General features: G+C 42.3%; 3 protein-coding genes across 6 annotated transcripts; 2 read left to right on the top strand and 1 right to left on the bottom strand.

Moving 5' to 3' along the window:
- Positions 1-766: 766 nt before the first annotated feature.
- LOC139302134 (EKC/KEOPS complex subunit GON7) lies at positions 767-1324 on the bottom strand. The gene is made up of 2 exons (XM_070925732.1): positions 1119-1324; positions 767-1033 (listed from the first exon to the last, which is right to left on the bottom strand). The coding sequence occupies exons 1-2, from the start codon at positions 1297-1299 to the stop codon at positions 927-929; spliced, it is 288 nt and encodes a 95-aa protein (XP_070781833.1). The 5' UTR covers positions 1300-1324; the 3' UTR covers positions 767-926.
- Positions 900-11779, top strand: ubr7 (ubiquitin protein ligase E3 component n-recognin 7). Of its 4 annotated transcripts, none has more exons than XM_070925729.1 (12): positions 900-1053; positions 2443-2568; positions 4633-4766; positions 5102-5162; positions 5556-5651; positions 5739-5792; positions 6068-6173; positions 6895-6974; positions 9546-9710; positions 9895-10060; positions 10245-10306; positions 11404-11779. In XM_070925729.1, exons 2-12 carry the CDS (start codon positions 2452-2454, stop codon positions 11491-11493), a joined length of 1131 nt encoding a protein of 376 aa, XP_070781830.1. In that variant the 5' UTR covers positions 900-1053; positions 2443-2451; the 3' UTR covers positions 11494-11779. The 4 variants fall into 4 exon arrangements, with proteins under 4 accessions (XP_070781830.1, XP_070781831.1, XP_070781829.1 ...); XM_070925730.1 differs by lacking the exon at positions 900-1053 and adding an exon at positions 1831-1953 and having other exon boundaries at positions 9564-9710; XM_070925728.1 differs by lacking the exon at positions 900-1053 and adding an exon at positions 1831-1953.
- Positions 11780-15598: 3819 nt separating this feature from the next.
- LOC139302403 (cytochrome c oxidase subunit 8A, mitochondrial-like) lies at positions 15599-17250 on the top strand. Its single transcript, XM_070926080.1, has 2 exons — positions 15599-15847; positions 16639-17250. Exons 1-2 carry the CDS (start codon positions 15719-15721, stop codon positions 16750-16752), a joined length of 243 nt encoding a protein of 80 aa, XP_070782181.1. The 5' UTR covers positions 15599-15718; the 3' UTR covers positions 16753-17250.
- Positions 17251-18242: the final 992 nt, after the last annotated feature.

Raw genomic sequence — 18242 nt, 5'->3', positions numbered from 1 at the left:
AGTGTATGACGTCAGGTGAACTGTGGCTCAGAAGCTGTGATGTGTTCAGGAAAATCCGTTTGTTGGGACGCTGACATCACTTCCTATCAGTTTCACCCAAGCACCAACCTCCGGGTCTGAAAAGTGAAGCCAATGCTGAAGTGCCTTAAACCTGGATTCTTTCTAATGACCAGCCAGGGGTGACTCCACTGGTGGCAATAAGAAGTCTGATAGTATAGTATATGAGAAAATTACCCTACTTCTCACTTTATTTATTTATGACCTCAGTAAACATTTTCCTAATGATAATTACTAAATTATGGTCCCATTTAGAGTTAAACAGACAATAAAGCAGGGTATGCTTTAGGGTCCTGACCTGTTGTTTAGGATAGAGGCATTCCGTTGTACTAAAAGACACTCAAGGAGTCGGCAGTTCATGTTTTCCAGTAAGAACATTAACAAGCTAACTGTTAGCAGCTACTTTGCTCGGCGTAGCCAGGTGCAGTCAGGTTGCAGGTGTAGGTAGGCGTGCATAGTGGCCTCGGGTTCTCAGACCCCCAGCTCCACCCTCTAGTTGAAATATGGTCACTTCTGGTTCCAAAAAATCAAGATGGCGACGGCCTAAATGCCAAACTCAAGGCCTCAAAACGGTAGTCTACAAACCAATGGGGGATGTCACAGTGGTTAAGTCCACTTCTGTTGTACAGTGTATGGTTCTGGATCAATGACTCTGGATGACTGACAACTGATTGACAGAGTAGAAGAAAAGGCAGTGTGGTTACACACATTTTGAAAAGCAGATTTTATTTTTGGTCTTTACCTTGAGTGTAAACAGTGAATCAGGCACACCTGCAGCTACTGTTAGTTTCTAGTGGATCATGTGACTGGTCACGTGACATCATCTTCTGCTCAAACGGGTAGTAACGTCATCCTGTCTCATACTGTCCTCAGGTATTTCGGGTTTTGGATCTTTTAGCTGGTGGTTGTAGTTCAGAGTTTTGAGGATCCTCTGCCTTGTCGTCTTCTTCATCACCGTCCTCCTCCTCTTCCTCACCTGCAGGAGGTAAAACACAGGTGAATCAGAAAAACTATTGTGGTCTCACAGAACTGACAGGTAATGTTAGCAGCAGAGAGCTCACCTGCGCAGTCTCCGTGGGTTTTTTCCCGCTCCACCAGCTCGCTAAGGAGTCGCGAAACGTTCGAGTTCAGCTCGCGAATGCCGTTGATCAGAGAATTCAGATTATTTTCTACTTTGACGCTGATTTTCTCTTTCTGTCCATCTCTGAATTTCAACTCTGCTAGCATAGTCAGGGCCGCCATCTTTACCACAATTTCCTGATGGCGTCATCCCTCACCGTCTGCTGTCTTCAGGCGCCCTCCGAAAATAGGAGATTTCCAAGGGATTAACTCATTCAGAAATGAAGTATTGAAGAAATGTTTTCTTCTTCATCATCGTCATTATCATTATTATTATAGTAGCAGTAGTAGTAGTAGTAGTAGTATTGTTTTACAAACATGAAATAAAACAACACTGATGACTGATCTGTGTTCTGTAAGACTTTGGCGTGTGCTATGTGTAATTTCTGGGGGACACATGAATGCACCACAGACCCCCCCCCCGGTTACGCCAACACGTCATTAAAGTTTACTTTCATCATTACGCTATCAACGGTTCTTTTTCCGTCGCGTTAGAAGTCATTTTCCCCCGTCTGACTTATTGCATTTAATTTTATTCGTTTTATTTCTGTTTTTAAACTTGGTGACCTCTGACCCCAGAATACCGCCAAGTACGATCTGCGGAAATAAACCGGACGTTGTCATTGGAGCTACCAGCAGCTAGTGGTTTGATAACAAAGATCCGATCAGCTCAACACCAGACGGAGCTAATAATAGATAGTTATTGGCTGGTTTACGGTCGGATCAGACGGTTTAAACAGTCCAGTTAAAGTTCTGGTTGGGTCCTTGTTTGATTCGGTATGTTCGTGTTTTATTCACGCAGCTAACACTGTCCGCATTAGCAGCTGATTCACGTTCACGTCTACTGATGAAGCTAACTGATGCTAACTAATGTAAACTGGAGCAATCGGCAGCTTATCAGATTGATCAATGGGCTGATCGAACCTGTCCGATTATGAGCTGTTCACAGACGGTTCGCTGAGAGGCTGAACGTGGCGCTGTGTGTGATCTCATCATGTGTCCTTCAGTCAAATAACCACCGACTGGAGAGACAGTACAGACAGACAGACAGTAGAGACAATAGAGACAGACATGAGAGACAGAAGAAACAGTAGAGACGGACAGACAGTAGCCGTATTAAACAGTAGAGACAGACAGACTGTAGAAACAGTAGTGACAGACAGTAGAGACAGACATACAGTAGCAGTGTTAAACAGTATACAGATAGACAGACAGGCAGTAGAGACAGACAGACAGTAGCTGTATTAACTTGAATGTGTTTTGTAGTTCTTGAGGATGTCGGAGGAGCAGACGGTGTCTCTGGTTGATGTTTTGGAGGAAGATGAAGAGCTGGAGGAAGAAGCTTCTGCTGTGTTGGCAGGAAGTGACTCTGATCACTGCTCATATCCTCAGGTGAGTGTTAATGTGTATACTTAATATTAGGGCTGGGGGATTAATGAAATTTTATTTTCAATTAGGATTTTGGCTCCCAATGACTCTGAAAACAACATAGTTGAGATAAAGTGGTTGAGCCATTTCTAGCAAGTTCTTATAACTTCATATTGATTTCAATGTTAATAGTTTGGCAGCACCTAGTGGTAGTTTTTGGTGCTATACTTAGCGCACTGCAGCACCTAACTTCTCAGAAACCTCTTACTGAAGGCAGGTGTGTGAGCCTAACTCCACAACTCATATACCATTAAAACAACCCTTCAATCAACGCATTGCTTCCAAAGTCAATGAGTAATCATGTCGAGCAGCCCTACTATGTATGTATACAGTGCATCCGGAAAGTATTCACGGCGCTTCACTTTTTCCACATTTTGTTATGTTACACCCTTATTCCAAAATGGATTAAATTAATTTTTTTCCTCAAAATTCTACACACAACACCCCATAATGACAATGTGAAAAAAGTTTTTTTGAAATTTTTGCAAATTTATTAAAAATAAAAAACTAAGAAATCACATGTACATAAGTATTCACAGCCTTTGCCATGAAGCTCAAAATTGAGCTCAGGTGCATCCTGTTTCCACTGATCATCCTTGAGATGTTTCTGCAGCTTAATTGGAGTCCACCTGTGGTAAATTCAGTTGATTGGACATGATTTGGAAAGGCACACACCTGTCTATATAAGGTCCCACAGTTGACTGTGCATGTCAGAGCACAAACCAAGCATGAAGTCAAAGGAATTGTCTGTAGACCTCCGAGACAGGATTGTCTCGAGGCACAAATCTGGGGAAGGTTACAGAAAAATTTCTGCTGCTTTGAAGGTCCCAATGAGCACAGTGGCCTCCATCATCCGTAAGTGGAAGAAGTTCGGAACCACCAGGACTCTTCCTAGAGCTGGCCGGCCATCTAAACTGAGTAATCGGGGGAGAAGGGCCTTAGTCAGGGAGGTGACCAAGAACCCGACGGTCACTCTGTCAGAGCTCCAGAGTTCCTCTGTGGAGAGAGGAGAACCTTCCAGAAGGACAACCATCTCTGCAGCAATCCACCAATCAGGCCTGTATGGTAGAGTGGCCAGACGGAAGCCACTCCTTAGTAAAAGGCACATAGCAGCCTGCCTGGAGTTTGCCAAAAGGCACCTGAAGGACTCTCAGACCATGAGAAACAAAATTCTCTGGTCTGATGAGACAAAGATTGAACTCTTTGGTGTGAATGCCAGGCGTCATGTTTGGAGGAAACCAGGCACCGCTCATCACCAGGCCAATACCATCCCTACAGTGAAGCATGGTGGTGGCAGCATCATGCTGTGGGGATGTTTTTCAGCGGCAGGAACTGGGAGACTAGTCAGGATAGAGGGAAAGATGAATGCAGCAAAGTACAGAGACATCCTGGATGAAAACCTGCTCCAGAGCGCTCTTGACCTCAGACTGGGGCGACGGTTTATCTTTCAGCAGGACAACGACCCTAAGCACACAGCCAAGATATCAAAGGAGTGGCTTCAGGACAACTCTGTGAATGTCCTTGAGTGGCCCAGCCAGAGCCCAGACTTGAATCCGATTGAACATCTCTGGAGAGATCTGAAAATGGCTGTGCACCGACGCTTCCCATCCAACCTGATGGAGCTTGAGAGGTGCTGCAAAGAGGAATGGGTGAAACTGCCCAAAGATAGGTGTGCCAAGCTTGTGGCATCATATTCAAAAAGACTTGAGGCTGTAATTGCTGCCAAAGGTGCATCAACAAAGTATTGAGCAAAGGCTGTGAATACTTATGTACATGTGATTTCTCAGGTTTTTTATTTTTCATAAATTTGCAAAAATCTCAAATAAACTTTTTACACGTTGTCATTATGGGGTGTTGTGTGTAGAATTTTGAGGAAAAAAATGAATTTAATCCATTTTGGTATAAGGCTGCAACATAACAAAATGTGGAAAAAGTGAAGCGCTGTGAATACTTTCCGGATGCACTGTATATCATTGGTTAGTGCATTTCATTGTGTATTGTCTGTGTTTGTATTTGTGTGTACTTCAGGGCTATGTGAAGCGTCAGGCTCTGTATGCCTGTAACACCTGCACACCAAAGGGAGGAGAGGCAGCAGGAGTCTGTTTGGCCTGTTCATACAAATGTCACGAAGGTCACGACCTCTTCGAACTCTACACCAAGAGGTCAACACTCACCTTTAAATATATTATTCATCACATGTATCACATTTATATAACATTGTTTATAATAATCTGATGCTCTGGTTAAAATGTCTTTTTAATGTGTCAGAGGCTTATTGTGAAGACATTTATAACATGCAGATAAAGTTTAATGTTATACACTGATGGATCAATCAATTGATCAGTTTATAAAGGTGAAGTTCATGAAATGTAAACCATTAAAAACATTAAACTGTATTCAGATTATTAATAAAATCCTAAAACTAATCTGATGTGTCTCTGATGTCTCTATCAGCTGACATTAGACAGATTTAACATTTCTTCTCTGTTTTCTGTAGGAACTTCCGCTGTGACTGTGGAAACAGGAAGTTCACAGAGCTGCAGTGTAAACTCTTCCCTGTGAGTTCATAACAGATCACATATAATGACATTTAATTTAATTCACACCAACAGAGTACTGATGCTGGATCTGTTGAACAAACAGACATGGAGACCTGACCGTAATCTTTCCATATGTTGTGTGTTAACTGGTACCCATAAACACAGAATTACCTAAATTCCTGAAAATACCTACATTCCTGTCAGGTCCACAGATAGTTGTTTACATTCCTTTTCTCTAATTGTTGTGTGTGTGATATTTTTATCTTTCACAGTACTGCAAAGTGTTTCTGATGATTTTCACATTAAAATGAAAACAGGTGGTCCCCACAGTGCATGTTCAGGTCAGGTGGCCTCACCATGTCACAAAGATGTGTGTGTGTTATATTTACACTGTTTGTGTGTGTGTTTCAGGAGAAGGAGGAGGTCAATAGTCTGAACAAATACAGTCATAACTTCTTTGGAGTTTACTGTACCTGCAGTCGTCCTTACCCAGACCCAGACGACCAGGTGAGACACATACCTGAACATCACCTGACACCTGTCCGCCTGGTTCCTTTATTGAATCTGTCTGTGATTGGCTGGTTTTGTCCTCAGGTGGAGGATGAGATGATTCAGTGTGTGGTGTGTGAGGACTGGCTGCACGGCAGGGTGAGTCCAAGAAAAGTACACAGGTAGCAACAGTACACCTGACACACCTGTCAGCTGTGACGTCACACCTGTCAGCTGGCATCACAGTCCTGTGTGTGTGTGTGTGTGTGTGTGTGTGTGTGTATATATAAAATCTACCACAGCAGAAAGGTGAAACTCTGTGTCCAAACTGCTGATGTACAGGAATGAATGCTGCTGAATGAATTAAATTGTGTAGCTGTTGTGGCACTGCCTGCTGGCCGACTGTCACTGAACTCACCTGTTTGTGTTTACAGCACCTGGGCTGTGTGGTTCCAGACTGTGTGGAGCTGCAAGAGATGATCTGTGAATCCTGTATGAACAAAACCCCTTTCCTCTGGACCTACGCCACTCACCTGGCAGGTAATAGTCAATTTTATTTATATAACCCAATATCACAAATCTCAAATCTGCCTCAAGGGGCTTCACAATCTGTCCAGCATATGACACCCTCTGTCCTTAGACCCTCGATTCTCAGCTCAAAAACCCGTTAATAGCTCAGAAAGAACAATCAGGATGACAAAATTATAGCTAGATTGTAACGTATATGAAGAATATGGATCTGGAAGGACGTTGAGCTACTTCAGGTGTCGCCAAACAGACCTGAGTCACATGACCTCCTCTCCAGAGAGACAGAGGGGGAGAGAGGGAAGGAGAGGAGAGCACTGAGATCCTCTAATAGAAGTACTGAGGTGCAATCTGAAGATTTCAGTTTCAGTGGAGTGACGGGCATGGTTGTATATTGCTGAGACACAACTGCTTGTAGTACTTTAGAAAAGGATGGACGATTAGAGACTGATCTATAGTTGTTTAACTGTGTCCCTGTTTGACTGGTCTCCCTTGTGATTAATCCAAATCAAACTGCTAAAGAAGACAGGAGCTCTGTGATGTGTTTAAGGTGTTTCTGAAAATGGTGATAATCACAGAACTGATGGTATTAGAAACTGAAGGTGTTATTACCATCAAAATGTTTCACCAAGGTGTAAATTAAAACTGGTGGACAAGCATACCTCTATTCCTGATCATCTTACACTTCCTGTATCTGTGCTGTACTTCCTGTGTGTGTGATATACTTTCTGTTCAGTTCCAGGTGCAGCACTACAGGTGAAAGAGGAAACGAGAGCAGCCGAGTCAAACACAAACCTTCCTAACAAAGAAGAGAAGGTCAGAGGATTAAACTGATTAATTCTGTGTTAAAGTGAAAATCAGGTGGTTACCATAGTAACATCAGGTTTAATACTGCACCAGGTATCAGTCAGATCACATTATGAACAGTAACTCTGAATTACATGCTGTAATCTGAATCCAGAGCGGGAATGGTCCACCATTCCTGCTCTGGCTAACCCAAGGAGGCTAACCCTAACCCCAACAGTAACAACTACCATAAAGAGATAATGAATGATAATGAATGTAAAAACACTGGATGGTTTTGATAAATAAATAAATAATAATATCAGAATCAGAAATACTTTATTGATCCCCGGGGGGAAATTGTACAGTACCGGTGCTCCCATTCAAGAGTAAAAGTAGCATAATTTAGAGCTAAAAGTATGTACAAAATATAAAAATAAGAAATGCAAAATAAAAAATATACACATTTACAGTAATTAAGTGAAAAATAAGGTAAAAAATATATACAATAACAATGTATATATATATATATATATATATATATATATATATATGTATGTATTGCACTGTTGTGTATGACTATATATGTATTGCACTGAAACATTTAAAGAATAAATAGTGAGGTAGTATATGGCAGGTGAAGCAGGTCCAGATTTCCAGTCTCTTCCCGAGTGTCTGACACTCAGAGGGAGGAGTTGAACAGTTTAATGGCCACAGGCAGGAATGATTTCCTGTGTCGCTTCGTTGTGCATTTGGGAGGAATGAGTCTCCCACTGAAGCTGCTCTTGTGTCCGACCAGTACGTCATGGAGAGGATGTGAGACATTGTCCAAGTTGCCCCGCAGCTTAGACAGCATCCTCCTCTCTGACACCACCGTCAGAGAGTCCAGCTCCACCCCCACAACGTCACTGGTCTTGCAGATCAGTTTGTTTAGGCTGTTGGAGTCCGCCACCCTCAGCCTGCTGCCCCAGCATGCAACAGCATAGAGGATAGCACTTGCCACTACAGACTCATAGAACATCCTCAGCATAGTCCGGCAGATGTTGAAGGACCTCAGAAAATAGAGACGGCTCTGGCCCTTCCTGTAGAGGGTATTATAGTGTTCTTCGCCCAGTGCAGTTTATTGTTAATGTGAACTCCCAGGTACTTGTAATCCTCTACAGTGTCCACACTGACTCCCTGGATGGAAACAGGGGTCATCAGCACGTTGGTCCTCCTCAGATCCACAGTCAGCTCCTTTGTCCACAGCAGCCCTGTACTCCTCCTCATCACCCTTGCTGATACATCCAACTTTTGCTGAGTCATCAGAAAACTTCTGAAGATGGCAGGTCTATCTGCAGTAGCTGAAGTCTGTGGTGTAGACGGTGAAGAGGAAGGGAGAGAGGACAGTCCCCTGCGGGGCCCCGGTGTTGCTGACCACTCTGTCTGACACACAGTGTTGTAAGCGCACATACTGTGGTCTGCCAGTCAGGTAGTTGACAATCCAGGACACGAGGGGGACATCCACCTGCATCTCCGTCAGCTTCTCACCCAGTAGAGCCGGACGAATGGTGTTGAACGTACTGGAGAAGTCAAAAAACATGACTCTTATCCAGGTGGGTGTAGACGCGGTTGAGCAGGTAGATGATGGCATCCTCAACTCCAAGTCGGGGCTGGTAGGCGAACTGAAGGGGGTCCAAGTGTGGCTTGACCAAGGGCCGGAGCTGCTCCAGGACGAGTCTCTCCAGGGTCTTCATGATGTGGGAGGTCAGTGCCACGGGTCTATAGTCCTTTGAGCCACTGGGACGCGGCGTCTTTGGCACAGGAACGAGGCAGGACGTCTTCCACAGCACGGGGACCCTCTGAAGACTCATGCTCATGTTGAAGACATGGTGAAGTACGCCACATAGCTGGGGGGCACAGGCTTTAAGCACCCTCGGGCTGACACCATCAGGGCCTGCAGCCTTGCTGGAGTGGAGTCTCATCAGCTGTCTCTTAACATGGTCAGCAGTGAAGCACATTGTAGAGGTGACCGGCGGGGGAGGGGTGGTGTAGTCAGGTTGAAGAGTGCCGTCAGCCTGGGGACTGGGGAACGAGGTGTGAGGAAAGCTCTCACAGGGGGGTGGGGGGCTGTGAGGAGCAGGAGGGGGAGGGGGGAGTGGAATAGGTGATGGTTGGAGGCAGACAGCAGAATAGTCATGGGGGGGGGGTGAGCAGGGCCCGCAGAGTCAAATCTGTTGAAAAACAGATTCAGTTCGTTGGCCCGGTCCGCACTGCCTTCAGCTCCTCTGTTGTTGGTCGGCCTGTAACCTGTGATGGTCCTCATTCCACTCCAGACCTCTCTGGTGTTGTTCTGCTGGAGTTTCTTCTCCTTGGCTTCCCTGAAACACTGGATCAGATTCTGTACTGCACATGCTCAGATGAACCAGGTCCAGACCGGAGATTTATCCTCCAGAGTCCGAGGTATTAATCCAGCAGGTCTGAGTCCAGGTGAAGGCAGCATTGGTGCTGCAGGTCTGTTGTTGTTATTATTATAGTATTATAGTAAAAAGTCGTAAAAAAAAGTTGTGGTTTAGTCTGGTTAGACTGATCAATGTAATTGATTAATGATCAATAATTTGTCAGGGTGATGATGTCATCCAGCCCAGCTGTAAGCGGAGTCGTGAGGAGGCGGAGCCAAGCTGCAGATTGAAGGAGCTGCAGGCAATTGGTCAGAAAAGAATCCACTCAGGAGCTGTGTTCTGGCCGTCAGCATGGCGCTCCAAACTCTGCTCCTGCAACACCTGCCAGGTAAAATTCACCTGTCTGAGTTTCTATTGGCTGAGGCACTGCTGATGTGACAGTGAGGTGATGTCATGGGTTAGTTTAGCATGTAGTTCTGTTTATCTGATCACAGCCACACGTTTCATCACAGTTTACTCTTTAAATGCTCTTCAGACTGAAAAATCTAATCTTTGTAGTCTTTATTTTTTAGGAGAGTCTGTCTGGAGCTGGTCTCTCCTTCCTGTTGGACGAGTCGGACACCGTCCTCGCCTACGAGAACAAAGGAAAGAACAACGAACAGAGACAACAAGGACACGACCCTCTTATGTCAGCACTGGACAACCTGAACCGAGTGCAGCAGCTTGAGATCATTCACGGTATACAAAGTACTACACATAAAAGTACATCCTGAACTGAGTGCAGCAGCTCGAGGTCATTCACGGTACACAAAGCTTCAACTACTACACATAAAACTACAAGTGCCACAGATGGAACCACAAGTACTACAGTTACACCTGTATCTGTCAACCTTCTTTTCTGATGTCAGTTTGTTTCTTTCAGGATACAACGACATGAAAACTGAACTGAAGGACTTCCTGCAGAGATTTGCAGCAGAAGGAAAGGTGAGTCTAAGACTGAAGGTGACCTTTTTTTTGGGGGGGGGGGTCACTAATTGACTGACATGTTGTCTAAATTAAAAGGGGGCTTTTTCCATTCCACTCTGTGTCTAGTATTAACCCGGCGTCATGAGGGCGACCATCGGCTCTCAGAATAGAAATATTTTGGTTTGAGTACCTTGAAAGTGCTTTAAAGGTGCTTGAATTTTACTCTTTGGAAGCTGTTCGATATGTCCTGTGAACCAAACCATTACAGTCTATATTTACTACTCTCACGTGCAGAACAGAGATTCTAGAGTGCAAGTTTTACCCGTAGAGTTTTGGCAGCTTATCAGTTGCTGTCTGTCGATCAGGTGCTCATTAGTCAAGCTCATGTAGTGTCGCTGCCTCCGAATGAAAAACACAGAGCTGGAGGATCCGCCTGTGACATTACATTACAAAGAGTCGGTCTAGACCTGCTCTATTTGTAAAGTGTCATGAGATGACTTTTTGTTGTGATTTGGCGCTATATAAATAAAATTTAATTGACATTGAAATGACATTTAGATCCATTGTATGGGAATGTTACGGTTTACCAGTTAGTTACAGAGAAAAGAATGGTTACTGTCAAACTGTGTGTCATCAACGTTCAGCTGAAGTCGGGTCTTTCTGTGGAAACATTTCAAACATGACATTTACAACGTCACCTGAATATATCGATTAGAGATAAAACCAGACTGGAAGGGGAGTCCTCCTCCCCACACCGTCCAGGCAGCCTCTCAGTGCAGAGTAAGACCAAGGTAATAACTGATGCTACAGGAGTGTTTATCTCTGCAAATATGTGACTGTACAGAATTTAAACATGTGGTCAAAGTTCTTCAGCTACAATGAGCCTTCATGTTAGTCAGTCGTTGTTCCTGGTCTATATAAACCAGCTCAAACTGCAGCTGTTCTTGTCAACAGCTCAGAGTCTTGGATGGAGCATCATTGACGTTTGTGTTGATTATTTGTTGTTATTGATAATATGTCAGTATTTGAGTGCATTAAGGGTCAGTAAGAAATATATTACTCTGCTCTGATATGTTGTGACTCCTGATGACATGTGACTGTCTGTTCTCTGATAGGTCGTGACTCCTGATGACATCCGTCAATTTTTCGAGCAGCAGCAGAGTCGTAAGAGACGACGAGTCGACGGCCATTTCTACTCCACCTGATGACCTTTGACCTGCCACTAACCTTGAAATGACCGTCCTTGTCCTCCTGACTGGGATCGTCCTCCATCTTTTATCTTCGTCTTGTTTCCTCTGTTGTTTTCTATAGTTTCTTGTGTACGCTGTGGATTATTTTTGACATTTCAGTTTTTATTTGCAGTTTATTTTTAACCTTTCGAACTTCCAGTCTTTAATGTTGTTCCTTTGTGTTTCACCAACGTTAATGTCTCTGTGTTGTCTTTGTGTTTCCTTTTTAATGAAAACTAATAAAACTGAATCAACAACATGATTCAGCATCAATCAAAAGTACTGAGTGATTATTGGTGTCATAGTGGAAGCTTTATATCTCTGCAGGTTGATTTAAGTGAAACCAAACGCTGCCTGAAGGAAATCAAAATAAAAACTTAAGTGAATATTTGAAAATAAAATAAATTGTAATTTAAAAGGGTTAAAAATATGTAAATCATCCAGTTTGGTCCTCATATAGAGTTAGGCCCAGAAATATGTAATATAACCCTAACCCCCTAACGTCCACGGAAGACAACAGTGGTGGATGATCGCAGGATCCTTTACATGGTGAAGAAAAACCCAGTCACTACATCCACCCAAGTGAAGAACACTCTGCAGGAAGTAGGTGTATCAGTATATAAGTCTACCATAAAGAGAAGACTTAATGAGAGTAAATACAGAGGGTTCACCACAAGGTGCAAACCATTAATCAGCCTCAAAAATAGAAAGGCCAGATTAGACTTTGCCAAAAAATATCTGAAGAAGCCAGCCCAGTTCTGGAACAGCATTCTTTGGACAGATGAGACTAAGATCAACCTGTACCAGAATGATGAGAAGAAAGTATGGAGAAGAATTGGAACAGCTAATGATCCAAAGCACAGCACATCTTCTGTAAAACATGGTGGAGGCAGTGTGATGGCATGGGCATGCATGGCTTCCAATGGCACTGGGTCTGTTCATTGATGATGTGACAGAAGACAGAAGCAGCTGGATGAATTCTGAAGTGTATAGGGATATACTTTCTGCTCAGATTCAGCCAAATGCAGCCAAGTTGGTTGGACGGCGCTTCACAGTACAGATGGACAATGACCCAAACATACTGCGAAAGCAACCCAGGAGTTTTTTAAGGCAAAGAAGCAGAATATTCTGCAATGGCCGAGTCAATCACCAGATCTGAACTCGATCGAGCATGCATTTCACTTGCTCAAGACAAAACTTAAGGCAGAAAGACCCACAAACAAGCAACAACTGAAGACAGCTGCAGTAAAGGCCTGGCAAAGCATCACAAAGGAGGAAACCCAGCATTTGGTGATGTCCATGGGTTCCAGACTTCAGGCAGTAATTACCTGCAAAGGATTCTCAACAAAGTATTAAAAATGAACAATTTAGTTATGGTAATGTTAATTTGTCCAATTACTTTTGAGCCCCTGAAATGAGGAGACTTTGTATAAAAATGGTTACAATTCCTAAATGTTTCATAGGATATTTTTGTTCAACCCCCTGAATTAAACCTGAAAGTCTGCACTTCAATTGCATTTTAGTTGTTTCATTTCAAATCCAATGTGGTATCATGCAGAGCCCAAATCATGAAGATTGTGTTACTGTCCAAATATTTCTGGGCCTAACTGTAAAACATCGTGAACCCTGTTAGATACACATGAATCCAGGTTGTAGTCAGAAGTAAACAAGCCTCCATCAGTGCTTATAACTCTGCTGTACCACCATGTATAACCATGTTGAGAATATAGTCATCAGATATCATTTAAGTGAAATTTTACTCATCAGTGAATTTCGTTTTAATAGACGGACGTCTTTTCTGTTCTATGCTGTTATCAGCGGCTCCAACAACAAACTGTCGCTGTCTGTAGGAGGTTCCACGGCTGCTGGTCATACGCTGGTAGGTGCCACTCTTTTGGGCACCAGCCAACGTAGCTGCAGCTGCTGGACAATAGTTAAAGTCCAGTGAATGATTGCAACATGTATAGTGTCACTTTTACTACCATGTTGATTCTTGCTGCACCAGTCGCACATTGAATTTGAAATATATGAGCAGTATGCAGGATTTGATCCAGTGCTTAAGAGAGAGGATGTTTAGTTCAGTAATTGACTTAAATTGGTTCCACAAAGGCCAGGTTTTGTCAGAATACAGTACATGAGTCCACAAATGAAGTAAATTACAATTGGGCCCTTTTTTTCACCCACTAGTGGACATTTGGGAAACCTGACCGACCCATACAAATGTATTCCAGGTGTCAAAGAATTAGGGAAATTACATTTGGGATTCTTTCTGTCAGGTCAAAAGGTCGCCAGGTTTCCAAAATGGCAAAGCCATATGAGCCATTCCACTGAAAAGTGAAAGTTTTCAATAAAGCCAAAGGTCGAAACCTTTTCTGAGTCAAAGTTGGGTTTGTAGAGAATAACTGACCTGAATTTGGTGGATCTGGCTGCATGTTGAGGTTTCCAAAGACCTGCATAAATGTCAAAAGGTCAACAAGTTTCCCTAATGTTGCAGTGTATGTGTATAATTAAAAATATGTACATTTTCTCAGAGAATGTCCCAGAGACCCAGATTTTGCACAAACATGGTGGACGCTGCCTCGAACAAGCCCACATCACCACCTCCCCTCTGTGCCATCTGGAAAAGGGTTGGTTGTTTTTAAAGAACCCAGGTGAGGATGGTGTGAGGACGAAGTGGTTTGACACCCTGTGTGAAAGTGGGTCAGGTTGGGGAATTTCTTCTAAACTTGTCAGAGCTTTTTTAATATGTCGCCCAAATGAGGCATTTCCATTTTCGTTTGCACCCTCTATCACTTAGCATTCCTGTACGGGAAGCTTTTGACACTCCATTACAAATGAACAGGAATATTTTGCTGGGATTAATGAGTGGGATTTATTTCCCAAATATCAAATTTAGGCCTCAAACCTCCACCCTCCACCCCCCACCCTCAGGTATGGAGGTGTGGACCCTGATGTACATTTTGGAAACCTTACCGCAGTATACAAATTAAGGAAATGACGTGGGGAACTTTTTGAAATTGTGGCGTTGATTATTAAAAATATCTCTTGTTCTGTCCAGCTTCTGTCAGGTTTAATGGACACTTGGGGGTGCCAATTGTAATTTTGATTGCACCAGGGCCACATCTCCATACCTGAGGGGGGGTGGCTGGAGACGGAATCCAGCATTGACATACAGGGACTCTGATCTGGAGATCACAGAATTGATATGTTTTTCCAGAAGACAAACAAGGACTTACCAACATGCTGCCAAGATCAGAATTTGATCAGCTTAAAGAGTAACTGAAAACTGTAAATCTTGTCTTTGTTGACCTCCAGTGGTTGAACTTCTTACCTTGCTGCAGTGATGTACAGGTGTTAGTCTTAAAGCTGGCAGCATGTTGAGACGTTTCTGGTTATTGAGTGCAGTAGAAAAACAAAACAAATTCGTCCTCAATTTCATGCTTTCCATGTGAGAGGCTCAGAAAAGTAAAAATCGAGGTGATCGGATTAAAATAGAGTTAAAATGCTGACTTTTCGGACAGGAAGTGAATAAACAACCAGAAAACGTGCTGAAGTTACTTTTTATTTTCCTGTATCTATGTGGTCAGAAGGCAAAAGGGTTGGAAACACCTGGTTTCATCTTTATGAATACGTTTTATGTGTTATATGTAAAATCTTAGTCTCTGAAGTAACTCCAGTAAAAATGTAAATATTGCCCTCTGAAATGTAGTGGAGTTGAAGTATGAAGTATAGTAAATGTATTTAGTCACTTTCCTCTGCTGCTTTGTGTTTAATATCATGAGTCTCCTGTCGTGTTTGTGATGTTGAACAGATTTGAAGCAGCAGGTCTGTTTCTGTACATCAAACATCACATTAACTGTTTATCCTCCTTCACATCACTCATCCTCCATCAGTCCTTTTCTTCTCCTCTGTCAGCTGTTTGTTCTGCAGAGGAAATCTAATCAGCTGGACTGTTGAGATGCTCTGACTGTGAACCGGATGTTTACTGACTGTTGGTTCATTTGGATCATTTCACAATCGGCAGGCTGCTGGGACCTCTGCACCACCTCCTCCTCCTCCTCCTCCTCTGGTCCACCAGACTTCAGATTCAGTGTGACTGTACTGGTCAAACTGAACACATCATCAACAACATAGAGAACAAACAGTTACTCAGCAGCAGCCAATCAGACTCCAACACGTGCTGCTTAGTGAGCAGGTGACAATGGTGAGCGCTGTCCTGAGGATGATGGGAAATGTTTCTGCATCAACTCTGACTCGTCCAAAAGAAATCCTGAAGGAGACAAAGAAGATGATCTACAGCAAACCTCCCAGAAACAAGATCGGAGCCGTGGTAAGTCTGAAAAAACGAAGTAACTAACTAATGAACTAACTAACTAACTACTCTTAGAGTTTCTAGAATTCAAACAAAGAATATAAGCTGGTTTTACTCCAGCGACAGATCTGTATACCAGTAACCATACTCAGTGGAGAGACTTTAGAATGTAGAATTTTCATATTTCTGTGTTTTATTTGTTAAAATTGTGGTAGCTGAATTTTAAATGATCTGAGCTGCTGGAATAATTTAAAAGTAATTATAAGGATTTAACTGATTGAGTATGACCTTTTAGAGTCTGTACTTGTTTAGTCTTATAATAGTATATAATATATAGTCTAATTATTTTTCTTCTCAGCTCAAAACCCAAGTGTTTTCAGCTTCATTAAACTGAACAACATTGTAATTTTTTAAAATGTATTTTATCTTTAATTGGTTTTATTATTGAATGTTGATTGCTTTTAATTTCTCATGTTCACCAGTCTGCCACAATGTGATTAATCAATAAGGTTTAAATTAATTAATTAATTAAGGTTTAGATTTAATTTAGAGTGACACATGTAGTTATGATTTCTGTGAAATGATCACATCTTAAATGTATCATTAACATACATTTATATGTATGTTATATGTATGTTTCATGAAAGATGTTTTATTTTCTACACAGTATTGTTTGTATTGTTTATGTATTTTCAGTCTTTACCCTGATGATGTCATGTGATGTTTCAGATGGATGTCTGCTGTGATTGGTTGTAAAAAAAAAAAGAAAGAAGAAAAGGCTGTGATTGGTTGTTTTTTGTCTCTGACAGCAAAGTTTCATCGTCATGTCGGTGTTTGCTGTGGCCATGTTGACTCCAGCTGCCTGGATCCTTCATCACCTGCCAGAGTACCGGCAGAGGTCAAAACAGAGTCCCAGAGACTGATCTTCATCATCTTCATCACTTGAAGAACTTAACATTTTCTTCATCTTCATCTTCCTCTTCCTCACCACAAACAGCTGGAGGAAGTTCACTCATCAATATATTATTAATTTTAAGCATTAAATATTTCACATTTGATCATCAATATTAAACTGTAATCAAAGTGAAATAATTAATTGAATGATTTAATCTTGAAATCTGCAGGTTTTTACAAAATAGTCATGTATCTGTTTTATTGAGACTGAAGCTTCTTATATCATTATGATGTCATAAATATTTATTATGACACCGTAAATACTCATTATGTCTGTGTCCTCATTGACTTATTTTGTTAAAAACCATTTCCACCATGTTGAGCTGGACGTTTGCTTTTTTCTGCTTCTCTCGCTGTTTAAAAACATTAAAAACCAAGTTGTTCTAAAGTTTGTACAAACAAGAAGTGTTTTTGTGTTTGAAGAAAAAATAAATCTTCAGTTTGGGTGTTTGTGTTTGAGCAGGAAACATCTCTGTTTGTTTACTTGGTTCTGCTGGATTTACAGAGTTAATCACTTCCTGTTTGAGAACATCAGTTCCCACAGAGATGACATGATTAAACCTGAAAGACTCTTCATCATCTTCATCATCATATTTGAAAGATAATAATATACGTTCAAGAAAAGTTTGAAAAATAGGTTTATTTTAACAACATTAACTATTTACCTTGCTAACCTCAAATCCTGCTTCTTAGAATAGGCCTCTTCAGGGTTAACCCTGGTTTTGAGGGAGTGGCAGAGAGCTTTGTCTTTCACTGACAGTGTTTTATATGAGAGATATAGATTCTGGTCAGAGGGAATGACTTCTGTGTGCATTTTATTGTGCTTTGTATACTGATATCATTCTCCAGCAGAGACTAACTGAAGCACAAAAGCCTATAGTTACTGTTCTTATAAGATATGAAATTAAGCCTACTCAGCACTTTGAGTCATGTTTTTATATTTATGTTTTATTTGCTCCGTTTGTAACTCTGGTGCTGCAGCTGACAGAATAAGACTAAAACTGCCAAACAAGCCATAAGAGTACATCTCAGCAACACATACATTTTATAGAACACAAAAATGTAATCAGACCTCCTCATGCCCCAATGATGGGGCAGTGATATTAGAAGCCTTCATTCACACAGTGGGGATTGTTTGCCAGCTGTCCTTCCTGCATCTGGCAGCTGCAGCTGTGTTGGCTTTAGTTTGGATGAAGTGTGTCTTCTTCATATTTGTCTAATATTATAGTTTGCTCTGTTTGGTCTGTGTTTGCGATAGGTGAGATGCTGCCATGTTTGCTCTGTTTGGTCTGTGTTTGCGATAGGTGAGATGCTGCCAACCCGGCTAGGGTTAGGGTGGGGGAACTGAGCCCGTCCCATGAATGGGGCGGGAGGCACACGGTCCGTCCCCCGGTCAGCAGCATAATCCTGGCCCCAAGCTGGCTGACGGAAGCGCTGGCGTCTCCTGCCATAGCGCATT

The sequence above is a fragment of the Enoplosus armatus genome, chromosome 19 (assembly GCF_043641665.1).
Source record: "Enoplosus armatus isolate fEnoArm2 chromosome 19, fEnoArm2.hap1, whole genome shotgun sequence".
In the NCBI taxonomy this organism is placed as follows: domain Eukaryota; kingdom Metazoa; phylum Chordata; class Actinopteri; order Centrarchiformes; family Enoplosidae; genus Enoplosus; species Enoplosus armatus.
Note: the sequence above shows the minus strand (reverse complement) of the source record. Positions and strands in the feature narration are given on the sequence as shown.

Coding starts and splice junctions, on each gene's coding strand:
- LOC139302134 (XM_070925732.1), bottom strand. CDS start 1,299: ATGGCGGCCCTGACTATGCTAGCAGAGTTGAAATTCAGAGATGGACAG. Junction 1,034..1,118: donor AACCCACGGAGACTGCGCAG/GTGAGCTCTCTG, acceptor TACCTCCTGCAG/GTGAGGAAGAGGAGGAGGAC.
- ubr7 (XM_070925729.1), top strand. CDS start 2,452: ATGTCGGAGGAGCAGACGGTGTCTCTGGTTGATGTTTTGGAGGAAGAT. Junction 4,767..5,101: donor TTCGAACTCTACACCAAGAG/GTCAACACTCAC, acceptor TGTTTTCTGTAG/GAACTTCCGCTGTGACTGTG. Junction 6,975..9,545: donor TTCCTAACAAAGAAGAGAAG/GTCAGAGGATTA, acceptor ATAATTTGTCAG/GGTGATGATGTCATCCAGCC.
- LOC139302403 (XM_070926080.1), top strand. CDS start 15,719: ATGGTGAGCGCTGTCCTGAGGATGATGGGAAATGTTTCTGCATCAACT. Junction 15,848..16,638: donor GAAACAAGATCGGAGCCGTG/GTAAGTCTGAAA, acceptor TGTCTCTGACAG/CAAAGTTTCATCGTCATGTC.